General features: G+C 47.1%; 1 protein-coding gene across 3 annotated transcripts in view; it reads right to left on the bottom strand.

Annotated features, from left to right (window-relative positions):
* SLC35F4 (solute carrier family 35 member F4) overlaps positions 1-18015 on the bottom strand; it is a 132098-nt gene extending 114083 nt beyond the window's left edge. For all 3 annotated transcript variants that reach the window (XM_065636429.1, XM_065636430.1, XM_065636431.1), the window contains exon 1: positions 17913-18015. In XM_065636429.1, the coding sequence (XP_065492501.1) occupies positions 17913-18015 (103 nt within the window). The remainder of the gene's footprint in view (positions 1-17912) is intronic.
* Positions 18016-24082: the final 6067 nt, after the last annotated feature.

The following is a 24082-nucleotide window of genomic DNA, read 5'->3' as shown; positions in this document are numbered from 1 at the left end:
TGCTGAAGGGATTCACAGCTTTCAGCTCTCTCTTCAAAAAGATAAAAATAATGGGTTCCAAAAATCAAATGGGGCGGTAACAACAGGTGGCAGAAGGATTGGGGTATCCTGTCACTGACTCGGCGAGGCAAAGGTTGCTCCAGGTGTGCACCAGAGGCCACGTCCCCAATTCGCCCAGCTCCAAGCAGCTCAGACCAAGCGTTGAAAAGCAGCTGGATATAACATGAGCCACTTCATAACCTTATGCAGTGAAGATCACAGGCACTGCTGTGCTTTAACTCCACTCATCCAACAGGGTGTAAGGTCTGAGTGAACTGTCAGCATGGCCAAAATCCCCAAAACTGGCTAAAGAGGGAAGCTCAGAACTTTCTTTCCTGCTCATCTCACATGTCAGTGCCAGGCAAGCACAAATTCAGATTTATGGGCTGGCTGCCCTTCTCATCTGATCCACTCCAAACATGCAACATGTTATTTGCCCTGTTTCTTGCACTCATACGCTCTGATGGGGCAGACAGATGCCTCTGCATCTCCACCACTGGAAGATCTTCCAGAGAGCAAAGAGCTAAGCTTCTGATATTTTGCCATACTCCACATTAAGGACACATTTATAGAGAATACATAGAGTGTGAATAAGTTGCTAGTTACGTCTATAAGCACCAAAATCAGAAGATCATCACATAAGTTATAAAATCTATAGTCATCTAGCGATATGCTTCCAACGACGCGTTCATACTTCTATCGTTATAATAAGACGAATCATCCTGACTGTCCTTCATTAAATCTTACTCTGTTTAGAAATGGAGTAAAGAAACATTTCTCTCTTGGACATGCCCCACAAATGACTTCCCCTGTTCTCAACACCCAACTCTGCCACACTACAACTGAAAAGTTACATATGATCACAGTTAACCAACAACTTTTACCTTCCAGCTAGTAACAAGGACACATTACAAAATTCAATGAAGAAACCAATAAATGCTGACACACTTGCTCTTTAACCCCTTCTTTCTGTATTCTACTCTCTCAGAGCAGTACTGAAGTTACAGGTACGTCCCCACAGTCTTTTACAGGTAGACATCAGCAAGTTGGTGCAACTTGGAGCAACCTGAGCTGGTGAAGATGTCCCTGCTCATGGCAGGGCTGGAACTGGATGAGCTTTGAAGGTCCCTTCCAACCCAAACTATCCTACAATTCTAAGTTGTGAGTGGCAGGCTCTGAATGGGGCCACAACAGGGTTTATCAGTGCTACCACAATGCAGAGCTGCCATGCCACCGTGGTTTCTAACTGGGAGGTGCTCAACATCCACATGGCTCACAGCAGGAGCAGAGCAAACCCACCTCTACCCAAAGACTAAACGTACACAGAAAGAAGCTAGAGCCAGTTCCTCTAGAGCCTTTGGGTCTGCTAACGATGAAAACTCACTAATTGCCAGTGCTGTATGTACCTTTCCATCAATCACAGGACCACTAAGACTCCACCACAAACTCTGTTCCAGTATCTGATCTTGGTATAGAATCATAGAATCATTTTGGTTGGAAGAGACCATCAAGACCATCGAGTCCAACCATAACCTAACTCAGGTACTAAACCAAGTCCCTGAGAACCTCATCTCCGTCTGCCCAACCCCTCCGGGGATGGTGACTCCACCACTGCCCTGGGCAGCCTGTTCCAATGCCCCACAGCCCTTTGGGGAAGAAATTCTTCCCCAGATCCAACCTCAACATCCTCAGGCACAACTTGAGGCCGTTTCCTCTCATCCTATCACTTGTTAATCGGGAGAAGAGATCAACCCCCTCCATGCTACAACCTCCTTTCAGGTAGTTGTAGAGAGCGAGAAGGTCTCCCTTCAGCCTCCTGTTCTCCAGGTAGAAGAAAATGAAGAAAGCTGAAGTGGCTGAAAGATGCCTTGGGACCACTATTTTTCTCAAGCTACCTAGGCTTCTTTGCAGCCTCTGCCAAAGCAGAGAAAGTCAGCTCTAATTTGCTCTCCAGTTGCGACAGTCGCTTCCCAGTTCCCATCAGCAAGATCACCAGGTAGTTCCAACCCAGCGCTCTTGGTCTGCAAGCAGCACAATGCAACAGCACTACGAGTAGAATCATCGAATGTCCTGAGTTGGAAGGGACCCGCAAGGATCATCGAATCCAACTGCTGTGTAGGATAACCCCAAAATTCACACCATGTGTCTCGAGAGCCTTGTCCAATTGCTTCTCGAACATTGTCAGGCTTGGGGCCGTGGCTGCCTCAACCCAACTCCATGCACAGAGCCTCCAGCGGCCCTTCTTATGCAGCTTAGGCTTAAACAGCACAGAAGTGGGAGAACTAAATTAGTGTCACTGAAGAAATTCAGTATTTCTCTTCTCCCATCTCTCATTAGGGCTCTCAGCCACATTTTCCTGTCGTGCTCCCGCTGGTCAAGAGCCAACCCAGAGGACCTGGCACCTGGGTGTTAAACCTGGTCTAATGGTCTCAGCCCTCAAGGAATATCTGCGACTCCATAAGGTAAAAACAGGAGATAACTTCCTAAACCACCTTCCGTTGGTTTGCAAACATTATCTGATCATCAGCCACTTCTTTGCATTTATGCTTAAAAAAGCAAGACTGAACTTCGTATTTTACCTCCCAAGCAGAGCAGAGTCCTCCCATCCAGCAGCGCCACATAAATGAGTTTTACACCAGTGGGGAGAGCCTAATAGATTTTGTAAGTCAGTGCTTCTGGCAGATATTTCTCTAAAGACTGTGGCTTGAGTTCAAGGAAAAAAAAAAAAACCACTATCCTTCAACTAGATTCTCAAAGGCACAGTCCAGTAAAAGTTAATATGATGGGGGAAAAAACAGAAGGAGGAAAGAGCTCAATTGATTTGTTGTAAGCTGATCTGAAAGTGTATCAAAAATTCAGGGCATGCGAGGACAAAATAATAAAAAAAATATTCTAGCAGCGAACAAGTCAAAAATAAAAATAGCAGCAGTGGCTAAGCACAGTTCTTCAAAGGGATGTCAGATTTTACAATACTTTGCACAGCGGCAGTGACTAAAAAGGCTTCGTGTTGTCACTACATGGCGATATTAAAAACCAGTGTTCATTTCTTTAGGAAAAAATAAGTAACAAAACACATACAGCAGAAAAATAAAATGCAACCATAGGAAGGTTGCTTTAAATCCTATTTATAAAACCCTGGGGCATTTTTCTTTGTTCAGCATGGCCACCACAATATCAAACTCTAATTTTGAGCACAGGTCAGAAATGTCATAACTGGGAATGCAATGGATGACACGGGTGACAAAAATAATTTCTAGGAATTCAGCCTCTAAAATCAACAAACAGAACTGGTGGCATTTCTTCATTGCCTTTTTTAAAGCTTAGAGTTACACTGAGGATTAAATTTGCTAACAGACAAACTTTTATGCTTTATACGAGTCCTCTTGTGCAGCAAAGTTTTCCTGGGCTCCTGAGGAGCTGAGATGTGACACGACTGCAGAAGCTTTTGTCTCACTAACCTGCAGCAGAAATAGGGGGGAAAAAAAATCTTACTTTCCCTTCTCAGGGCACCATGACATATTTGTGAGCCTAATAACATCCTTGCGAAGTAGATAAAATATTAAGTATTATCTCTACATTGCACCAGCAAAGAAATAGAAGGCCAACAGTCTGCCACCAGTTTTCTGCAAGTACAAAATTAACCTTGGATTTATTATTTCAAATAAGAGGAGATGATCATCATGAATATTTTATAACATTTTCTGTAGCCTTAATAAAACAACTACGTTCTCTCCATTTTTTAAAACTACAAAGGGTTCACAACCATTATCTGTGATGCTCTACAGGCCTTTACCAATAGCTGGGGTTCTGGAAATTCATCTTTTAGTCACTGAATTTCAGACCAAAACCTGAAACCGTCCTGTAGAAACTTTTTTTTTTTTTTGCCGCATCACCTCAAAGCCCCAAACAAAGGCAGGTGTAACCTGTGAGATTCCTGGCACCCCAGCACAGCCTGGAGAAGTAGCCAAACAGTATGAAGCCAACATCTTCAGGCCAGTATCTTATCTATGTGCTGGAAGGAGTTATGAAATAAATGATGTGTTGGCTTCACAGGATGCTTATTCACACCAAACAGGCCAACGCTTGGTTTTCTTTCTCCTCTTCTGCCTGCACGTATATGGGGGTACCTGGCTCAAAGACTCCATGGGAGTTCCCCTCATCCATCATCTGAAGAGCCATATCCAAAGAACCAACAGCAGAGACGAGCAATTCTACAACAACAAAATGGACAAAGCCGCTTTCCTACAGAATTGTGTCTTCTGGCCAGGTTGTCCAGTGTCTGCAAAGCAACTAGACAAATTAATGGAAAAAAACATCCATCAAAAGACACCAAAATATACATATACCAAGAACTTTCCAGGCACAGACCAAAGGAGGATGGAAGCGCACCAGGAACTGGTGTTACACTCTTGTCTGCACAGCTCCTGTTGACCACTGTCCAAAGCTGGATGTTAACTTTGATAAGACCCCCAAAATTTTATGTCTTCTCTTCAGGAGTGGGGGCTAATTCTACAGCTTTCTCACTGAGGGAGAACCCAGAGGTCCCCCTTTTTCTACCTGTTTTTACAAGGTCCATCAGGGCTCCAAGTCTCTCACGTTTCCTGACTCCTGGTAAATTTTGCTCGGATTTGGCCAATAGATTCAAAAGTTACAGGGGAAGGGAGCAGGGACAGAGAGATGATGTTCACATGAGCCTTGTTTCCTCAAGAAACCAGGTTAAAACAATAAACAGATGACGAGTTACAAGACGTCCTGTAATCTGCTTTTAAAACACCCAGGAATGAGGTGCAAAGTCCTAACAGGGTATATGAGGATGTGTTTGACAAGGAGCAAGTGCTTACAGTAGGCAGAACAACTTCATCTTAAAAAAAAAAAAAAAAAATATATATATATATATATTCCATGATAAAAGAGAGACTCAGTAGCAACTCCAAAGAGCAGGAATGTGCTTGCTCACAGATCCACCACAACGCACAGGGCTATTCTTTCCTTTCTAAATCATCCCTTTTACTCTTTTCCAGACCTTAACAGACTGCTCCAAAAATACCATAAATTATAGAGTATGAATGATGTCAAAGCCTGCTCTCAGAGGAAGGCTGGGAACAGCAATCATGTTCAGCTTGGGAATACACAGACACAGTTTTTGTTCGTAGCCTACAAAAAAAAAAAAAAAAAGGCTCTGCACATCAAAGGCATCAAGTATTACTTCTTTTCAGATCTTTCCTTCAAGAAGCCCAGTCTGATGCCACAGACAGAAGGAGGGAAAGGAGGTTCAGAGCATGAAAAGGGAATGTCTGGGCCAAGGAAAATGGCTTAAGCCACTGAAATACACAGGGAAAGCATCAATGCACCAGAAGACCCGGTACCTACATATTCAGTTCAAACTGCGCTTTGTTATTCCAGCTGGCTTCCAGAGAGACCTGCTTATGAGTCCCTGAATGTGACAGGAGATAATGACCATAACCCTCAAATTCAGACATATGAATCTTTTCATCATGTGCATAAAGGATATTTGGCAATTCCAGCTGTTCCAAACTACAGTACCTGTCCACAGTCCCAAATAGGGAAACAGAAAAATTTGGGGAATGTTAACAAAAGAAAAAAGACAAAAAAAAGAAAGAAAAAGCAGAGGAAAGGATCAGAACCTTGATGCTGTTCTCCAGAGCTATGTTAATCAGAAAATCCTTGAAAAGGGGCTTAACTTTTGTCTACAACTAAACCAAAAACATCCTCAGCAGTGAACATCCCACATCTGTAAGCAGCTTTGGAACTAAAGTAAATCTGAAGCAAGTCAACTGAGATTTGTCCCTTACTGTTATTTGTGCAGCAAATCTGAGATCCCAGCTAAAACAAGAGACCAAAACCATCATCTGTTAATAATATGCACGGTGATAGTGAAAGATTTCTTCTACCTTCCATTCCCCTACATCGAGTAAATCTGAGAGCTGTACCTCCCATTTTCTGTGCCTCCTTACAGCAGTAAACTACAAGGAATGTCTCATCTCTGCAAAGTGCCACAAAACTTCATTACATTGCATAAATGTTTTATGCAACAATAATTAAGAGGTACATTTTCAAATAAGTGCCTCTAAAAGTTAAGCACACAAATCTGAGAGCACTGCAGCTAAGTTACATGTGTGTGCCCACCAGAGCAGGAATTCCACGTGTCTGCCTTAGAAACTTTGGCTGCATCTGTGCAAAGCGTGAACCATAGAAATCACAGAATTGTTTTGGTTGGAAAAGAACTTCAAGATCATCGAGTCCAACTGTTAACCCAACACTGGGAAGTCCACCACTAACCCATGTCCCTAGGAACCTCATCTCTGTGTCTTTTAAACCCCTCCAGGGATGGTGACTCCAGCACTGCCCTGGGCAGCCTGTTCCAATGCCCCACAGCCCTTTGGGGAAGAAATTGTTCCCCACATCCAACCTCAACCTCCCCTGGCGCAACTTGAGGCCGTTTCCTCTGGCCCTGGCGCTTGTTCCTGGGGAGCAGAGCCCGACCCCCCCTGGCTCCAAGCTCCTTTCAGGCAGGTCAGAGATCAGAAGGTCTCCCCTCAGCTCCTGTTCTCCAGCTGAACCCCCAGCTCCCTCAGCCGCTCCCATCACACTTGTGCTCCAGCCCCTCACCAGCTCCGTTCCCTTCTCTCAACTCGCTCCAGCACCTCAAGGCCTTTCTCATAGCAAGTTCTCCAGAGTCTTCCCACATACAGACATCTTTTCTTCTAGCTGACTTCTCTAAGCCCATCGCCGAGGATTCCTGTCTTCACAAGGTGCTCAGAACCGTTGCTCTGACTTCACTTCAAAGCAGATGAGCACAAAGACACTGCCCAGACCCTGGTTAGAAATAGACCTGCCCTCATTTGACCTAACTAACCTCCTTTCCAACACCGAATGGGTGGAAACAAAGAGGACGCACCGCAAAACCCAGCTAAGGAGCCTCTTCCCTGCTGCATAAAAGTACAACCTCAGCCTTTTAAGGAAACCCTCTGAACAGCCAGCGAGGCCTGCACCGGAGAGCAGATGGCCTTCAGAAGGCACACTCCCGGACCCAAGCCCCTGTGGAGACACCAGGTCCGACCACAGAACCGCGCACTGAAGTCAGCCCAACGCCCCTGCGAGCACCGAGCTTTGTGGCGCACAACCACAGATACACAAATCCAAAAGGTCCCCCAAGAAGAGCGACAGAAGGCCGGCCTCGTGCTGGATGAATCACCTCAGCAGGACACATATGGCTCGGCACATCAACAGCTCAAATAAGTTTTTCAGCTGAAAAAAAAAGTCTTTCGTTCCTCCCTGAGGGTTGTTGGGCATTGGAACAGGCTGCCCAGGAAAGTGGCGGAGTCACCATCCATGGAGGTGTTTAAAAGATGTGTAGATGAGGTTCCTGGGGACACGGTTGAGTGGTGGACTTAGCAGTGTTGGGCTAGTGGTTGGACTCAATGATCTTAAAGGTCTTTTCCAACCAGAATGACTCTGTGATTCCTCCAAGGGTCTTTTTTTCAATGCATGTGAAAAGTGGCACTTCTTCAGTGACATTCCAGACACTTCACCAGTCTGAATTTTTTTTTTTTTTCTCAGAAGAAATGTCCTCAAAATGTTTAAAGTTTTCTTCTTATCTTATCCCTCACTTTTTTTTCCCCCAACTCATCCCACCCTGGAAAGACGCAAGAATTGATAGAAAAATAAGGAAACTTCATCAGATGTGTTCTTCTTTCCCATCTTCCTGGTAAATGCTAAGTTCAATAATTTACCACAAGCTCTTTGTGTTAGCAGCCTCACTGAGTACTGACAACTGAGTAAATGCCTTCTTACGTGTAGAACCAGTCTTCCTCAGGTAGAAGACCAAACTGTGGTTCAGAAGCACCACAAAGAGTTCACCTTCCTACCATCCACGCTGTCGGCATTGGAAAATTTCCTCCAGTGGAGCCCTGAGAAACAACCCCCTTGCACACAAGCTGCTACAAATTCTAGGCCCTGTAACATATCACACAACAGGTTATTTCTGGCACTGCAGAGAAAAACCCCAACCTGCACCCAAGCAACTCCAAGGCTGCAAATTCCACATTTCTTGCCCAAGAAAGGATTTTAAAGCCTCACGATTTAGAGATATGAAAGAAAAGGGTCGTAACAACTGCACTATCAACTGCACTGTAACAACTACGCCGTCTTACTTCAAGATGCCGAATATAAATCGCTGCGTGCGAACTAATGCAATCGCTTTTCTGTCTCGGAGGGTTCCGACAGAGAACGTGTTCCAGCCCTGATTCACGCTTATCTTACACAGGCACAGCAATGTTGTCCTTAAACATCCAGGTATACGATGCCTGTTAGCCGGAATGGACCTGGACGGTTGTGTTCCTATGAATCATATGAAAAAAAAACCAACAAAAATCAGTCCCCAACAGGAAACTATTTTTGAGTGAAGTGCACGGCATCTTCAGCTATCCCATTAATAATAGAGGTGTATGTTAGTCCTCATCAAAAATGTCTCCCAGAAGACTCAGCCTCTGCTGGAAGAGAGATGGTTGTACCGTATATTGCTTCAGTAGGCAATTGCTCAAGCAATACTGCTTCAGTGCCATCAACAGCCACTTCCCACTCATAACCCAAGCACAAAATGCCCAAAATGGGAAGAAAATAATACAGGAAGAGTCACCAGTTTGGCTTCAAGCTACAATTTCTTTCTCACTCTGGATGGAGAGATCACCATCAGGTCTTTCAGAGAATCACAGAATCATTTCAGTTGGAAGAGACCCTCAGGATCATCGAGTCCAACCATAACCTAATCTAACTCCAGCACTAAACCATGTCCTTAAGAACCTCGTCTAAACGTCTAGTAGTGGATTTGGTGGAGTCATACTGACCCACAAACTGCCGTGCTGGCGTTTGCCTCTCCTTCCCCCTCCAAAAAAAAAAGTAATTAGAAATTTAAATGAGACTCAAAACACACATGGGAGCTCCTCTTGCATCAAACAAAATAGCATTGAGACAAGAAAGAGCTTTGAGATCACCAGAAATGGCAGAAAATAAACACCTTCCACCCCAGACCCCAATCCTGCTCCCATGCGTTAGCTCATAAGGAAACCAAAACTGGAAAAAAAAAAAAAAAATCAGCTTCTCCTTCCTCGCCCCTACAAGAGGACAGCAAGGACATCTTTCCCACTCCCTCACTTTGCTACCCCAACCCAGGGAACGCAGGAAAATGCAAGTCCATTTTATCAACAGCATTTGCAAGCAAAGTCAGGGGGAATCGATATGTTTTCGAAGGAATATCAGAAAGGTCTTCTTTGCGTGGCAGATACACCGAGAGCCTGGGACTCGAACCCACGCTGTACGCCTTTGAATAAATTCCCTGTTGCCACCCAAAGTGCCTGGGACGCCCTCACTTACAGCTCTGCCGTGTAAGCCATACCCGGGTACTAGGACAACGTTACAGATTCCATCTGCCTGCGGTGAAATTTGCCATTTTGCAGAGGACCAGCCCAAATTCGTAGGGCCACCAGGGAGTCCCACCTCACCTTACTGCAAGGAAAAAGATTTTCATTCTCACTAAGTAGAGCCGGTCCACTTACTTTTGGTGAATAATTTAACCACTCAGTTAAACAGACCGCTTTTTTCCCCCCCACACCCTATTTGCACATTTGCCACAAAGAGACAGTGACTTTTTTTTTTTTTTTGGCGGGCATTTTCATTATTCATTATTGTGATCATCCAGCAGGAGGTTTGTGTGAAAAAATTCAGCAAGCCGCAAATCCATTTTCATGGGTCAATTCTCAGGCACGTAGCCGAGCAAAAGCCCATCAGTTTCCAAATGCGCAGAAGAAATACCTGCTAATTTTTAAAACCACTAATGAAAAAAGGAATGCAAGCTTCGGAAGGATAAAAGTTTGCTCAGAACCATCTGTGATTTTGTAATATTATGTTACCACATTTAACCAAGACCAGCAGGGCCTGTTGTGACAGGACAAGGGGTGATGGGTTTAAACTAAAGGAGGGAGATTCAGGCTGGACATGAGGAAGGAATTGTTGGCCCTGAGGGTGGTGAGAGCCTGGCCCAGGTTGGCCAGAGAGGTGGTGGCTGAACCATCCCTGGAGACATCCCAGGCCAGGCTGGACGGGGCTCTGAGCAACCTGAGCTGGTGCAGATGTCCCTGCTCATGGCAGGGGGGGCACTGGGGGAGCTGGGAACATCCCTTACCAACCCAAACCGTTCTGTGATTCTATGCAGCTGCCTGCATGAGAGGATGGAGAAGACAATGTGAGGGAAAGAGTGCTGGAAGGACAGTCAAAATGAGGGATCTCTCTTCCCGGCACCTCTAGTAACCTGAGCACCAGGCCAAGTTCAGCGCAAGATTTGCTGTGCAGTCACCAGTGGAGGAAGAGATGGGTCCATCAGACATTATGGCTTGTTCTGCACAATCTCTGGCAAATTAACATCCCCCCCACACACCTTACTGTCTTAATTTCCCCTGCCAAGTAGAAGTAATTTTTCTCAAAATTGTGGCACACTGTTTTATGAGGTATCTTTAAATCTTGGGAAAGAATTCTTATTTAGATACATAAGGCTGGGAAAGCCTTTCTGGCCATTAATTTCAGCCTTCTGCTAATTTCCAGCCTTAATTTATTCATGGCCTGTTCATACCCATTTGTCTGTGTGCCAACATGCTGCTTCGGTTTAAATAATTCTACTTTCCTACATTCCCTGTTCGTCCTCCCAAGACACTTCTGGTGCAGCAGCCACGTTCCCATCTTGGCCAGCCTAGGCAAGCCAAGCTTTGTCAGTCCCCGCATGCAAGGGTATGCTCCCCATCACCCTGGTCCCCACTGCTGATTTAAATTCACCCCTGCGCCCATACACCACAGCATACCCAGGTACCATAATTTCATGGCTCAGCTCCCCAGGGTTTGATCCAAAGAGACCGAATCAATCCCTGACAAGTCCAAGGGCTGAACCAGTTGCCTCTAGTGAGACCCCTTGTCCCCCAAAATTCTTTGAGTCCCCAAGTGAAGGGTAGATCCCACTCTCCAGCTGCCCCATTGTCCCTTCCAGCACAAACAGAAACCTGCGCAAAGCCTGGCCCTACTTCAAACAACACAAACCCCATCTTCCCAAAATTAACGGGCAAATGAGCTTTTATAATTTTTTTTTTTTTTTTTTCTGAAATTACTTCGGAAGTTATTGCTACCAGTGCTGATATAATATAAAGCCATACATTTATTTGGGTTTTTTTCTGCCTGAACAGAGAGACAAGCCTGCAAGGGGAAGCAACTACAACAGGACTGCATCCCGTGCCAAGACATCCACTTGTGCCCCCAGAGCTTGTGGGGGAAAAAAGATATTATTAAGTCTACAGATTGTAATCCAGCCCCCATGGCAGCATGCCTTCTGCAGAAAAATGACAAGGAGTAACTCTCACAAGGGAAATCCCTGCCCAGCAGGGAAGGAAGAGCTTTGAAATAAAGCTTATTCCAGCCCAGGCACCTGGAGTCCTTGCAACCCAGATGCTGTCGGATGGCGCAGGGGTGTCCGCCACAATTGGTACCAGCTGCAGCAGCCCTGAGACTTCTTCAGCTCAGAGAGAGGGTGATGCAGACACTGCTGCCCTGGCCCCCTCAAACACAGCTCGGTGAAACCAGCCTCACACACCAAAAATTTCAAAGCACCTTCCCCTCGGCTGCTCCTTTCCCAGTCTCTCCCGTCGTGCGTGCTCTGCACGGAGAAACCGGGGGGTTTTGTGAACTGCTGGAGAAGCAGCCGGGTGCTCCAGCAATCAGAGCGAGACTTGGTTCCTGAGGCTGGAAGCGACGAGCTGCCGGGAGGGCAGGGTGCTCAGCACGCACGGCGATGATCCGGGCTCGCCATGTGATTCGTACTGCAGCAGAGCTGCTGGCACAGCTGCTGTAATAACCAGGAAAAAAAATTCCCTCCCATGTTTCGGAGTTCGATTTCCGCTCCACAGCCTTTGACTCTGCAAGAGAGCCGAATTGCCAAGCCACTGATGCTGGCTCAGCGTGCCTGTAATCCCAGCCTTATTAAGCAAAGCAATTAAGCATGGACTTAACTTTAAACACATTGTCAAAGCCCAGTGGCTTAGTGCAAGTTCAGGCTTAAGCAGATGCTTAAGTCCATTGCTGACTTGAGGCTTAACTTGCCAAATGAAAACACAAGACCTCGCTTGAGCTGTTCCAGTGAAATAAGAAAACACAAAGCTTATAACTTCAGCACAGTTGCTGAAAAGAAAGGACAGGTTTAGCATTTTGTTCCCAGGTGCCAAGCACCACCAAGGACACACACACACACACATATTGCTGGAAGGGTTCCCTGCAGACACGTCTGACCACGCTGCTGCACCACAGGGGTGGTCACCCACCATCACACCGTGTCCCCACTGCTGCACAGACACCAGCCTCTGCTTCCACGGGCTTGCACAGCTCCAGGGTTTCACAGCAGGTCTGAAGAAGAGGAGAAGGGGAGCCTGAAGCAGCACGGGACAACCTACAAATGCTTAAAAGTCTAGCAAATGCCTGCTGAAGGATGGCATTCGTGGCCTGAAGCGGTGGGAATCAAACCCTCCAGAGCTGAAGGAGAGATGCCAGAAGGTCAGAGATAAGCTTTACATATTAAGAGAAGCAATCCAAATACGATGAAAAAGAAAAGGTGACAGCCCCTGTGAAGAGCCAGGAGAACAAGCGCAGCCACCGCATTTTCAGCACGAAACGCAGATCTGCGATGCTGAGAGCCAGGACAATACATAAAACTTTGTGGATGGTGGAAAGGGCTCCAGCAAAAAGACATTACACGGGTAGAAACTGCTTGACTTGGAGGTGGACTTGGTGAAGCTGATGAAGGTGAGAGATGAGAAGCTTTGGCTGGAGCAGTTTTAATTCGGTGGAAGGCACAGAAAAGGTGTTAGGACAGACTTGATGGAGAAGAACTTTGCAGTGTGAAAGTAAAGAAGCTTTCGGTGCTGAGATGAAAGGCAGATGGGGTGGCAGTTGGAAAGAGTCAAAAAAGAAAGCAGAAAAAAAAAGGAGGAAAAAAAAATAAACAACACACGTACCCTTAAGACTGGAGACACTAAACATGATTGTATTACCAGCAAAAAGTTAGAGAAGGATGACAAGTTATGGCAAAGATCAGGAGAGGAAACAAGGTTTCCCACTGTTTGTACAGATGGAAAAGCTGGATCAGACCAAATGAAAATGCACATGTTGAAGTGGGAAGTCAAGGGGTCATGGGCATGGGAGCACCACCGGCAGCCTCTGCTCTACACCAGCACCGTGCCCTGGGAAATTACGGAGTAACGTTGAAGAAATTCACTGGAAAAGAGACACAACCCGTCTCCCCTCCCACAGAAGCCAGAGACCTCATACATACCCTGTACATTTTAAATGCAGGAACTGAAGGATCAAGTCGTGCATCCAAAGGCACAGCATGACTGGGAGCAGGAAGAGCCCTTTTCATCTCTGAAACAGGTGGAGTGGGAAAAAAACCCCACATCATATCTTGCTCCAATTCCTGTGACTTATTATGCAGGACATAGGGGTTTTTTTTGCAATATACATGGATGCAAATACCAGACCAAAAGACATGCTTCTGCTTAATCACATGACTTACAGAGAAATAAACAAGGCATTTTCCTTCTCTAACAGCTATTTTTTAAGGATAAATAAAATTATAAAAGTGCCTGATTTAAAATTAACAAAAGAATAATCATACGCGTGCTCCCAAGTCTGAAGTAGGTTAGTGCACACAAATATAGAAGAGGAAGCAAAAGTCTTGAGAAAATACTGCAGTTCTTTGTAATAACAGCCCTTGAACACTACAGTCCTCTGACACGAGATTTCATGACGATTTGTGACTAGTCCTCAGCCTTCACACAAAGAAACCTAGACGTGATCTCCCGCTAAACCATGGAATAAATGCCAATCCACTAAGGGCATGTAAATCACCAGGAAAATGCACAAGAGCCTTGGGCTTTTTTTGACAAATTCCAGGACCCCTCGAGCGTGAGCAGAACAGCAGCCACCCACCCCCTGCCTTCACCCTTCCTCGCCATGAGAAATGGCCCTGGCCCAAGCTGGGCACAGCACGCTGGGGACAAAGAGGAGCCTCGAGGACAGTGGTGACCACCAGCAGGCCATCATCATCCAAATAACACCCCCACCCGGTGCCCAGCCAGTTGGCTGATCAAACCCAAGGGATCACAGAATCCCAGAATGTCAGGGGTTGGAAGGGACCTCGCAAGCTCACCCAGTGCAATCCCCCCGCCGGAGCAGGAACACCCAGATGAGGTTACACAGGGAGGTGTCCAGGCGGGTTGGAATGTCTGCAGAGAAGGAGACTCCACAACCTCCCTGGGCAGCCTGGGCCAGGCTCTGGCACCCTCACCGGGAACAAGTTTCTTCTCAAATTTAAGTGGAACCTCTTGTGTTCCAGTTTGTACCCACTGCCCCTTGTCCTATCACTGGTTGTCACCAAGAAGAGCCTGGCTCCATCCTCCTGACACTCCCCCTTTCCATACTGATCCCCATGACTGAGGTCGCCCCTCAGTCTCCTCTTCTCCAGCTCCAGAGCCCCAGCTCCTCAGCCTTTCCTCACACGGGAGATGCTCCACTCCCTTCAGCATCTTCGTGGCTGCGCTGGACTCTCTCCAGCAGTTCCCTGTCCTGCTGGAACTGAGGGGCCCAGAACTCGACACAATATTCCAGATGCGGTCTCACCAGGGCAGAGCAGAGGGGCAGGAGAACCTCTCTGACCTACTGACCACCCCCTTCTAATCCCCCCCAGGTCCCATTGCCCTTCCTGGCCACAAGGGCCCAGTGCTGGCTCATGGTCACCCTGCTGTCCCCAGGACCCCCAGGTCCCTTTCCCCTACACTGCTCTCCAACAGGTCGTTCCCCAACTTATACTGGAACCTGGGGTTGCTCCTGCCCAGATGTAAGACTCCACACTTTCCCTTGTTATATTTCATTAAATTTCTCCCCGCCCAACTCTCCAGCCTGTCCATGTCTCTGGATGGCAGCACAGCCTCTGGCGTGTCAGCCACCCCTCCCAGCTTGGTGTCATCAGCAAACCGGCTGACAGTGCACTCTATACCCAAGAAGCCAACAGCACAAAGCCATCCTGGGGACAACAGCTCATCCTCAGCTGCCTTCTTCCCCAGGCACCCTTCAGGAGCAAGGTGACAGCATAAGAGATGACTGCACGTGCTACGTGACATGACAACGGCTCCTCTGTCACTGGAGAGGGCAGGGACACAACCCACCTGAAAGTCTGGGCACATTGCATGCCTCCAGCAAAAGCCACGGGCACCGTTTAGTTGCACTAAAACCATATTTCGATAGCGGTGACAAAATCACGCCCTCATAAAAATACACCGAGACATCAAGTACATGAATAATCAGTTGTACAGACTTCCCAACTTGAGCCCTTACATTTTGACAGTGCTGGGGCTGTATTGAGCAACTAGCTAAGAGAAAAAACTGTCAAGAGCACTTCGAAGACCACTGGAAGGCAACACTTCAGCCTAGAATGGAGTAAAATGTGCAGGCCAGGACCTCCAAGAGTGACTCTCATTGCATCAGTGCCAAGAGGCTGTGTATGTTCAAGATACCTGAACAGTGCCTGTTTGTTCCTCAGCAGGGGCAGAACGTCTTTGTGAAAATCCTAACACATGGGGATAACTCTGGGTTACACACTCAGTGCTCCTCTTCAAGCATGAGGACCACAAATCTTGCTTATTTTCTTCAATCAGCAAAACCTGAGATTGGTTATAAACCCAAAACACACAGCCACGAGGATACAGCAGTCATTCACCACCTGAAAGCACTCCAAAAATTACGATGATGGTTCTAAAACTTATGAGATGGCTTTTAAAAGCATTCATAGCTTGGAAGGGGTACATGCTTTTCATATAACTGAGGGCATTTAAGTATTGGGATAACTCTGGGTTGCACGCTCAGTTTTCCTCTTCAAGCATGATGACCACAAAACCAGCAAAACCTGAGATACTAACTGCCTTTGTTTTGCCTCAGCACCCATTCTTCAAAGGTGCAAAAGGCCAGGAGATTTGCAACAGAAACCCGAGAGTCAGCACTTTTGAAAGCCTTGGCCTCTCCTGCCATGCTCTAGCTAATTCGAAGCAGATGGAATTAGTAGCATCTGCAGAACCTGGTCCTGGACTAGGAAAGCTCTTCTTTGCCCGGGCAGTCCCCTCCTGGCCTCCCCGTGCAGAGCCACTCGCATTGCCAGCGCTGAATTCAGGTTTGCATTTGGGTAGAGAGTGGGAGCGTTGCTGCAGACTGAAAAAAAAAAATCGCATTCTGCCACCGAAGCAAACTCGCGACAAAGTATTAAGCCAGCACCCTCATCCGTCTTGGTAAATCACACTGTAGAGATCCTCCAGAGCCATCGTGGAATTTGGGACACGGGTCTCACCTGGCTCAGACTTAAATAGTCCCTGGATGTGGTGCAGACATTCCTCCCGATTGCTCTGAGCTTCATCCCGGCTCCTCCGACTACAGACAAACCAACTGACCCCACCAAGCGATCCTAACGCCTGCCATGCTGCTGATAATAACAACGGCAGCTGAATAATAAAATAAAAAAAACCCTCTAGGCTTGACTGTTTGCTTCTCCAGTTTACCGTGACACACAGGAATTATTTTCTTTTTTAACAGGTTCAATGCATGCCTTTCCTCCCTCTGTCATAAAAGACACACAAACATGTTTGTCTGGTATTAGCAGTTTATTAACTGTGCTTTTGTTTATTATTGTATTAGAGATGGAGAGCACTGCACTGCCTGTCCTGGCAATCAGTTCACCTCCTTTGATTTCAAGGGGAGTTTAAATATACAGAAGAAATCCTGCTCCTTTAGTGCTCATCTCATGTGAGGTTGTTGAGGGTTTTCTGTTTGGTTGGGTTTTCTGTTTGGTTTGGTTTTTCCCTCTTCATTGCCACCCACCTTCGCCTCCATCCCCCTTTTGTTTTTTAAGCTGCGGCACGTTGTAGATTTTGCAAACTCCAAAGTAACTATCAGACAATAAAACCCTGATGCATCTATTTCCTCGGTGGCAAAAAAAATGAATAATTTCTTTCATTAGCGTCACTTTCCCGGTCAAATAGCTCTACAAAGCACTGGGACACCTACAATTTCAGGGAAACCCACTAATGTCCTCGCAGCTGCCAGAAACCCGCTGCTCCTAATTAAAAACTTCAAAACCAAAAATAAAAGCAGTGAATTTCTGCAAGGACCAACTGCTTCAATTTCAGCTGCTTCTTTTAAGGAAAACGAACAAAATAAAAACACCAGCACCAAGCCCCTAAAACACAAGTGTCTCGTATTAAAATGGCACGAAAGGAAAACCCCTCTGTAAAACTCCCCACTTTTCTGGAAAAATCTAATTAGTTTTGCGAGGAAGATGAATAATCCAGGAGCTTCGCGCTGAACCGGCCGCCCCGGGTGGGGGGGACCCAAACTTTTCGCGGAGCGACGGGCGAGCAAAACCCCCCGCGGAGGTGGGAGAGAGTGGAAATAATTTAAAAATAAAAAAAAAATTGCAAATGACAGTGAAAGGTCCCCGCACCGCTCCCGAGCGCTGGCTGCACGATGGAGCCGCGGGCGCCGAAGTTCCGCGGCCAAACGCCGCCGCTCCCCCCGGGCCGCAGAGCCGAGCGCTCGCCCGGCCCCCCCGCGTCTCCCCGCGTCTCGGAGCTGCTCTCAGCCCCCCACACGCACCCCCCGAGGGCTGGGGGGGGACATTTTGGGGCGGGGGGCTACGGGTACCCTCAGGCTTCTGCCGCCACCTCCCCACCCCACATCCCCCCCCCCCAACAAGGACGCGGAGAGGCGGGAGGGCGCCTTACTTTTCTGGCTGGAGTAGCCCGGGTAATATCCATAGTAGCCCGTGATCCGCAAGATCCTGTCCTCGATGGTGGCCACGCCGTTGGGTGCTGCTTTCCCATCCATAAGAGGGCGGGAGCCGCTGGCGGGGCGGCCGAGCCGAGCCGAGCCGGGCTGGCAGCAGCAGCGGGAGGAGGAGGAGGAGGAGAGGAGGAGGAAGGCGGCGCGGGCACGGCCGCCGCAGCCCGCGGTGCCGCCGCAGCCCGCGGTGCCGCCGGGCCGCTCGCTCTGCCTCGGCCGCCTGGTGCAGGACGCGCTCCGCAGCGCGGCAGCGGCCCCAGCCCCGCCGGCCCGGCCTCCCCCCCGCCCAGCCCCGGTGCGGGGGAGGGCGGTAGTTCGGTGGTTCTTTCAAGGCGGGGTTGGGGCGATGGGCCGGCTGCCTGCTTGGGCTGCAGTTGGGGTGGGAAGGGGGTGTGGGGGCCGGCTGCGGCCCCCGGCGCGCTGAGGGGTCTCTCCCCGGAGCAGCAGCTGCAGTCTGTGTAAATAAATAAAGGTCGCAGCTTATTCACGCCAAGCCCCCCCCAATCCGTCCCCAGGCTTGTGACCACCCAAGGGACACGGTTGTCTGTGGGGTTCATAGAATCATTTTGGTTGGAAGAGACCCTCAAGATCATTGAGTCCAGCCATAACCCACCCCCGGCACTGCCCCATGTCCCTGAGAACCTCATCTCTGTCCAACCCCTCCAGGGATGGTGACTCCAGCACTGCCCTGGGCAGCCTGTTCCAATGCCCCACAGCCCTTTGGGGAAGAAATTGTTCCCCAGATCCAACCTCAACCTCCCCTGGCGCAACTTGAGGCCGTTTCCTCTCGTCCTACCCCTTGTTACTGGGAGAAGAAACCATCTCAACAGGAGTTTCCCACGTGCAGCAAAGTATTTCTCACAGCTCAGTCTGACACTGTGGAATACTCATTCCCCAGGATCTCCACCATCACGAGCATTTCCGTCTTTCATTTGTATTTTTGATGATACAAACACACGGAAGACCGCTATAATTTATTTAATTCAGAATCGCTCTGGCTTGCGGGATGGCCAGCGCTTCCCCACGCGCGGGTCGCTGGGGGCTGGACGTGGGTGAGGAAGGTATCGTGACATGGGACCTGCGAAAGGTCCAGATCCTCAGATCTGCCCCCCACCCAAACAGGCGTCAGAGAAAGGACAGAGGCCAAGTTTGGCCTCGGAGGACTGTGGGGTGGGGAAGGTCTCACCACTCCATGTCCGTCCGGAGGAACCCGCGGCTCTCCCCGTGTCGCTGGGATGCTCACCTGTGCTGTCCCACACTGTGGGAAGGTTCAGAAGAGGAGAAGGGACGTCTGCCCTCTGCCACCGAGGCGGGTTGTGCACCTGCTCTAAGATCTATCCATAGGCTGTCCTCTAAATCCTTGCCTGCATTTGAAAAAAAGAGGTGAGAAATCCACCATTTGGCTTCGTAACTCATTCCAAAGGCTAATTCTCTCTTTGCTAACAATCAGGCTTTGAATCACTTGACTTTTGCTGCTACTGGTCCTTGTTACGCTTCTCTGTGCTAGACTGAAAAGACCATTAGTAACCAGCCTTTCTTCCTCCAAGGTGGATTTCTAGCTAGTAATCAACTCACTTTTTTCCAGCCCGTTCGTTGTTTTATGGCTCTGTCGTGCCTTATCTTCACCCGCTCCCTTTTCATCCAGCCATTTCCATTAACTGGTGCACGGGGAACCCGCTCAAGACATTTCATATCTCATGCCTCCGCCACTGTTCACATTCATTCTTCTCCCTTCCATGCTTGCCTAAATCAGCTGGTGGCACAAAACAGCCTTTTATGAGCACAAACAAATAAGAGATGTTTTAAAAATAGCTGTCGCTGTGGCTTTGCATGAGGACTCATTAGCTAGTTAGTGTGCGTACGGTGCTTTGAAGATCAACATTTTCTGGTATATGAATGCAGATATAATAAATGCACTTACGGTAGTAAATACTCTCTTGATCTTGATATCTTGTTTCCTGCCATGCTGTATAATACTAAGGGCAGTTACAAATCAGTGATAAATCAACCACCTATAACTCAGGAATTCAAGGCATTGCTCATTTCGCAGCCTCTTCGCCCTCTTTTAGGCTGGCTATGAAACAAGATTAGTGACTTTTAATGTTTTTTAATGCATAGATTTTTTTTTTTTTTTTATTTGTCCAACAGAAGCACAAACTCCCACACGGCGAATTTACGCTGACTGACAACAGACATTTTCTTTTTACTTCTGATCTGCGGAGTGTTATAAGCAGCCTGCACCCCTCCAGGATTTCACAGAGCTTGGGACAGAAGCAGCTGAGAGACGGGTATTATTTGGCTTTGAGAGGTGCTGGGTCAGTAGGAGCTGGTGAGGCTCTAACCCCCTCTGCAAGATTAAAATTCTCTGTCCTAGTTAGGGAAGCACAGTCGATGCAAAAATCGCTTGTCTGGTGTGTTGTGTGGAGTCTCTGAATACAGCACAAGTCCCCCCCCTTCCCAATTTCACCTCCAGTGGGAGTTGGTGTTATGAGAACATTACCAGCATTGATCTCAGCTTCAAAGTCAAATTTCGGGACTTAAAGAAGTGTTACTTTGAAGAGAAGGCAAGAAATGACTGGTTCATTTGAAGGTTAAACTAACGTGCCCAGAAACAACTCTAAGCTTCAAATTCTTTCCAAATACCTTAATTCTGGCTTAATTTTTCATCTCCTCTCTTCCTTTTATCCCTGGGCTTTCAAGGACATGCTATGCATGTTTAAACATCACTAGATGATAACATAAGCAAAGCCATTCTTGAAATTGCTCCTGACTATAGTTGCCTTCCCTTCCAACATCACTCTATGCAAGAGATGCACAGTGTCTCTTTGAAAGCTTATAATGAATTGCAGCTTCGGATTGTTTCTAAATTCTTACTGTGATGACAATTTTTCTTTCAAGAAAAGTCAAGCAGATTGCTTTTTCTGCAATTAGGCTTTTTGCAAGTTGCAGTTAAAGGAGTGCAGAGGAAGCCTAGCTGAGTAAGATGGATGAACTACCATTTATTACCAAGAAAAAGACACTTAGATGATTAGGGGCACGGAGGGACTTATTTGTTTCATCTTTTCAGGTTAAGAAGCCCATCAAAGTGACTAGTTGCATAAATATGCTAAAATTATTTTGCAGGGAGTTTTGTATAGATACCAGTCTGTGACTAAAATCTATGAGTTGATCTAGAAAAGAGCTTTAAAAGCGTCAGTTTAACCCAGAGCTTGTTGTACGGGTCGAATTTCCCCCAGACTCTACAATGGGTATCTTTCTGTAGAGAAAGGAGGAGACTTGCACCATTAATGGCCACAGTTTAAAAAAAAAAAAAACAAACAAAACCAACCAAACAAACAAAAAAAAACCTTCAGGCCATATGTTTGCAAAAATAACCTCTTGAGTGAGAGAACAGTGTAAATGTCTCCTGATCATCTTGCTGATTCTGCAGACAGACAGTCCCAGTGTCTTTTTTGCTGCTCACAGCTTTCCCAGACAGCCTCAAATAGAAAGGAACAAGAGTCTGGATCTATTTCACAGCTGCCTTTCAAATCCCACTGGGTGGTTCTGTCATGAAACAGAGAGTATCTTCACATGAGTAGAGCCTGGAGAAGCAGACCTTTCCTTACCTGCCTCTTTTCCAACCACAGCGGCTCTGGTTCTTCCTCCGTGAGGCAGGAGGCATCACCGCCTCCTTTTTGTTTCCTTATTTATGTCACAAAGCACCCAAAAGACCCAACGGACATCAAAGCTCAGTAGGTCCTTGTGTTGGACAAATGGCCCAAGAGGTTCAGGGGCAACGGGCACAGACCAAAACACAGGAGGGTCCATGTGAACATGAGGAGAAACTTCTTTGCTGGGAGGTGCCAGAGCCTGGCCCAGGCTGCCCAGAGCGGGTGTGGAGTCTCCTTCTCTGAGACATTCAAACCCGCCTGGGATCCTGTGTGATCTGCTCTGGTGACCCTGCGTGAGCAGGGGGGTTGCACTGGGGGATCTCCAGAGGTCCCTTCAACCCAACCAGGCTGAGATTCTGCGATAGGCATGGGGCAAAAGGGGTGGCAAAAATACTTAGAACTGGAGTGATCGCAGATCAACCACAAGCTCAGAGGGTCACAACCCAGTTCTCCTGCTTCCCACACCAGTTCCCTACCCTGCTCCATCACTACTTCATCCTCCTCCACGCACCTCCCCAGTCCGCCTGGAAAGAGCGATCTCTGTCCATGAGCAGAAGTTGCTGCCAATCCTGCTGCCCCATCTCTTTGGGGAGGTTCTGACCCAAGCTGTTATCAGAAGTGAGCTATAAAAAAAACACAGGCAGCTTTGCTCTGTCAGTGCCTGTTACCTTCTGGATGTGGCTTTACCTATGAGACTGTCAACATGTGAAAAAGAAACAAACAAAAAAAAGAACATCAACCTGCCACAGCGAGGAATGTTTAGTGCCAAGTGACTCTTTTAACTGAAAAATTGATTACAAATTGACCATTCCAAATTAACTGTTTCCATTCCAATATACCATTGCGCAGTTTTTTTTAAACAAGAATGTGACGCTCTGACTTGGACTTTAACTTAGCAAGGATTTTTTAAAAGTCATGGCAAATAGGACTTCTCTTCATTTGGAGAAAATTGGTTTGTGTGTTATGGCCCCAGTTCTCCTCTCTGACAAGTCACGCTGGTGTAAAACCAGCATAAATGCGAAGAAGCTGGACCCACAGATAGGGAAAAGAAAGTCTGTAGTGTTTAAAGTTCCTTTAATTGTCCTCTCCGGTGGTGCCCATGCAAGTGACCGGAGCACAACCAGGTCCTGCTCACTCTGCCTCACACACACCGGGGACGGAGGCTGGACCAGCCTCTCCATTGGCATCGAGGTCAAAAAGGACTCGTTGACAATATGAAACCATTTAGTATGAAGATGCCTGAAGCTGGCAGCTTGGTTTTAAGAGCTTTTCCCCTCTGAAAACTGGGGAGATTCCAGCTTGGAAGAAAATTTGACATCCAGTTCCAAAATATTTCAGAGCATCACCAGATATTAAAAGGTTTTGATTTGGCAATGAGCTAGGCAGCTTTTTAAATGCCAGTTGATTTCATTGAAGGGAGGCAGAACAAGAAACAATCAATTCTTCCTGAAACTAAGACACAAAGATGGTATGAAAGACGGAGGAGAAAGCTGCCAGAAAAATAACGAAAGGAAAGTTGAACAGCAAGGAAGAGAAACGGGAATGAGCAGGAAAGAACAGAAAGAAAAAGAAATTTTGAAAAAGGAGGAGGCCAGCAAGTGAGATGTGTCCATGCAGAGACTGGAACAGCTATAATCTGAACTAGAAAATAATACAGGAAAATGCACGCCCCCAGCTCTGTACATTTATTCTAACTAAAGCCAGCAAGAAAGAAGCTTTCAGGACACTCATCATTTTTGTTTCCAAGTAGCAAAGGGAGGTAGTTATTCCTCTGAGCCCATGCTCTCAAACATTTCCTAGGCACATTTATTTAGCAGTAGCATTGCTGATTTGTTGGTGCCTGCTTCAAATGGAGGGGAAATAGACAGAGACTTGGTCCAAATTGCAACTGGTTGTTGCAAGTATTTGCTCCCTAAGGGTCATTCAAGGCACCTCTACTCTTTCTCAATGGAAAAAAGAAAGTTAAGAACTGTGTACAAATGGCACATGGCTACTGCGTTCTCCATCACTTAAGATGGGCTGAGACACAGTTTTTGCAAACTACCAACCATGCGTTTTGTCTGCCTTCTTTGATGGCTAGAGCTAAGCTCATTTCCAGCTGATGGACTGGTTTTACCCATCGCTTTACTTTTTAAACTCCCGCTTCTTCAGCAGGGTCTGAGAATGGTGAATGGCCACAACTAGGTTCTTGTGCTGTTTTCAGTAGAGCTATGACCATGTAGACCAGCAGAGGATCGTTGCTGGGAGCAGTAAGAATCGAGGTGGACAATGTCAGGCTGCAATGTCAGATTCCAGTCTGACTGCAGCGATAGGGATAGGAAATCATTATTTGTAGAGAAAACAAGGTACTTTTTAGAATAAATCTATGATGGTATTTCCAAGGAACCACTTTTCTGCTAATGCCTGCCCTTCCCATTCAAACCAGGATCTGATCTCCGAACAGTCTTCAGCATTTGGTG

Source organism: Caloenas nicobarica, chromosome 5 (assembly GCF_036013445.1).
Source record: "Caloenas nicobarica isolate bCalNic1 chromosome 5, bCalNic1.hap1, whole genome shotgun sequence".
Classification (NCBI taxonomy): Eukaryota; Metazoa; Chordata; class Aves; order Columbiformes; family Columbidae; genus Caloenas; species Caloenas nicobarica.
The sequence above is the reverse complement of the archived record's forward strand: the minus strand, read 5'-3'. Positions and strand labels throughout refer to the sequence as shown.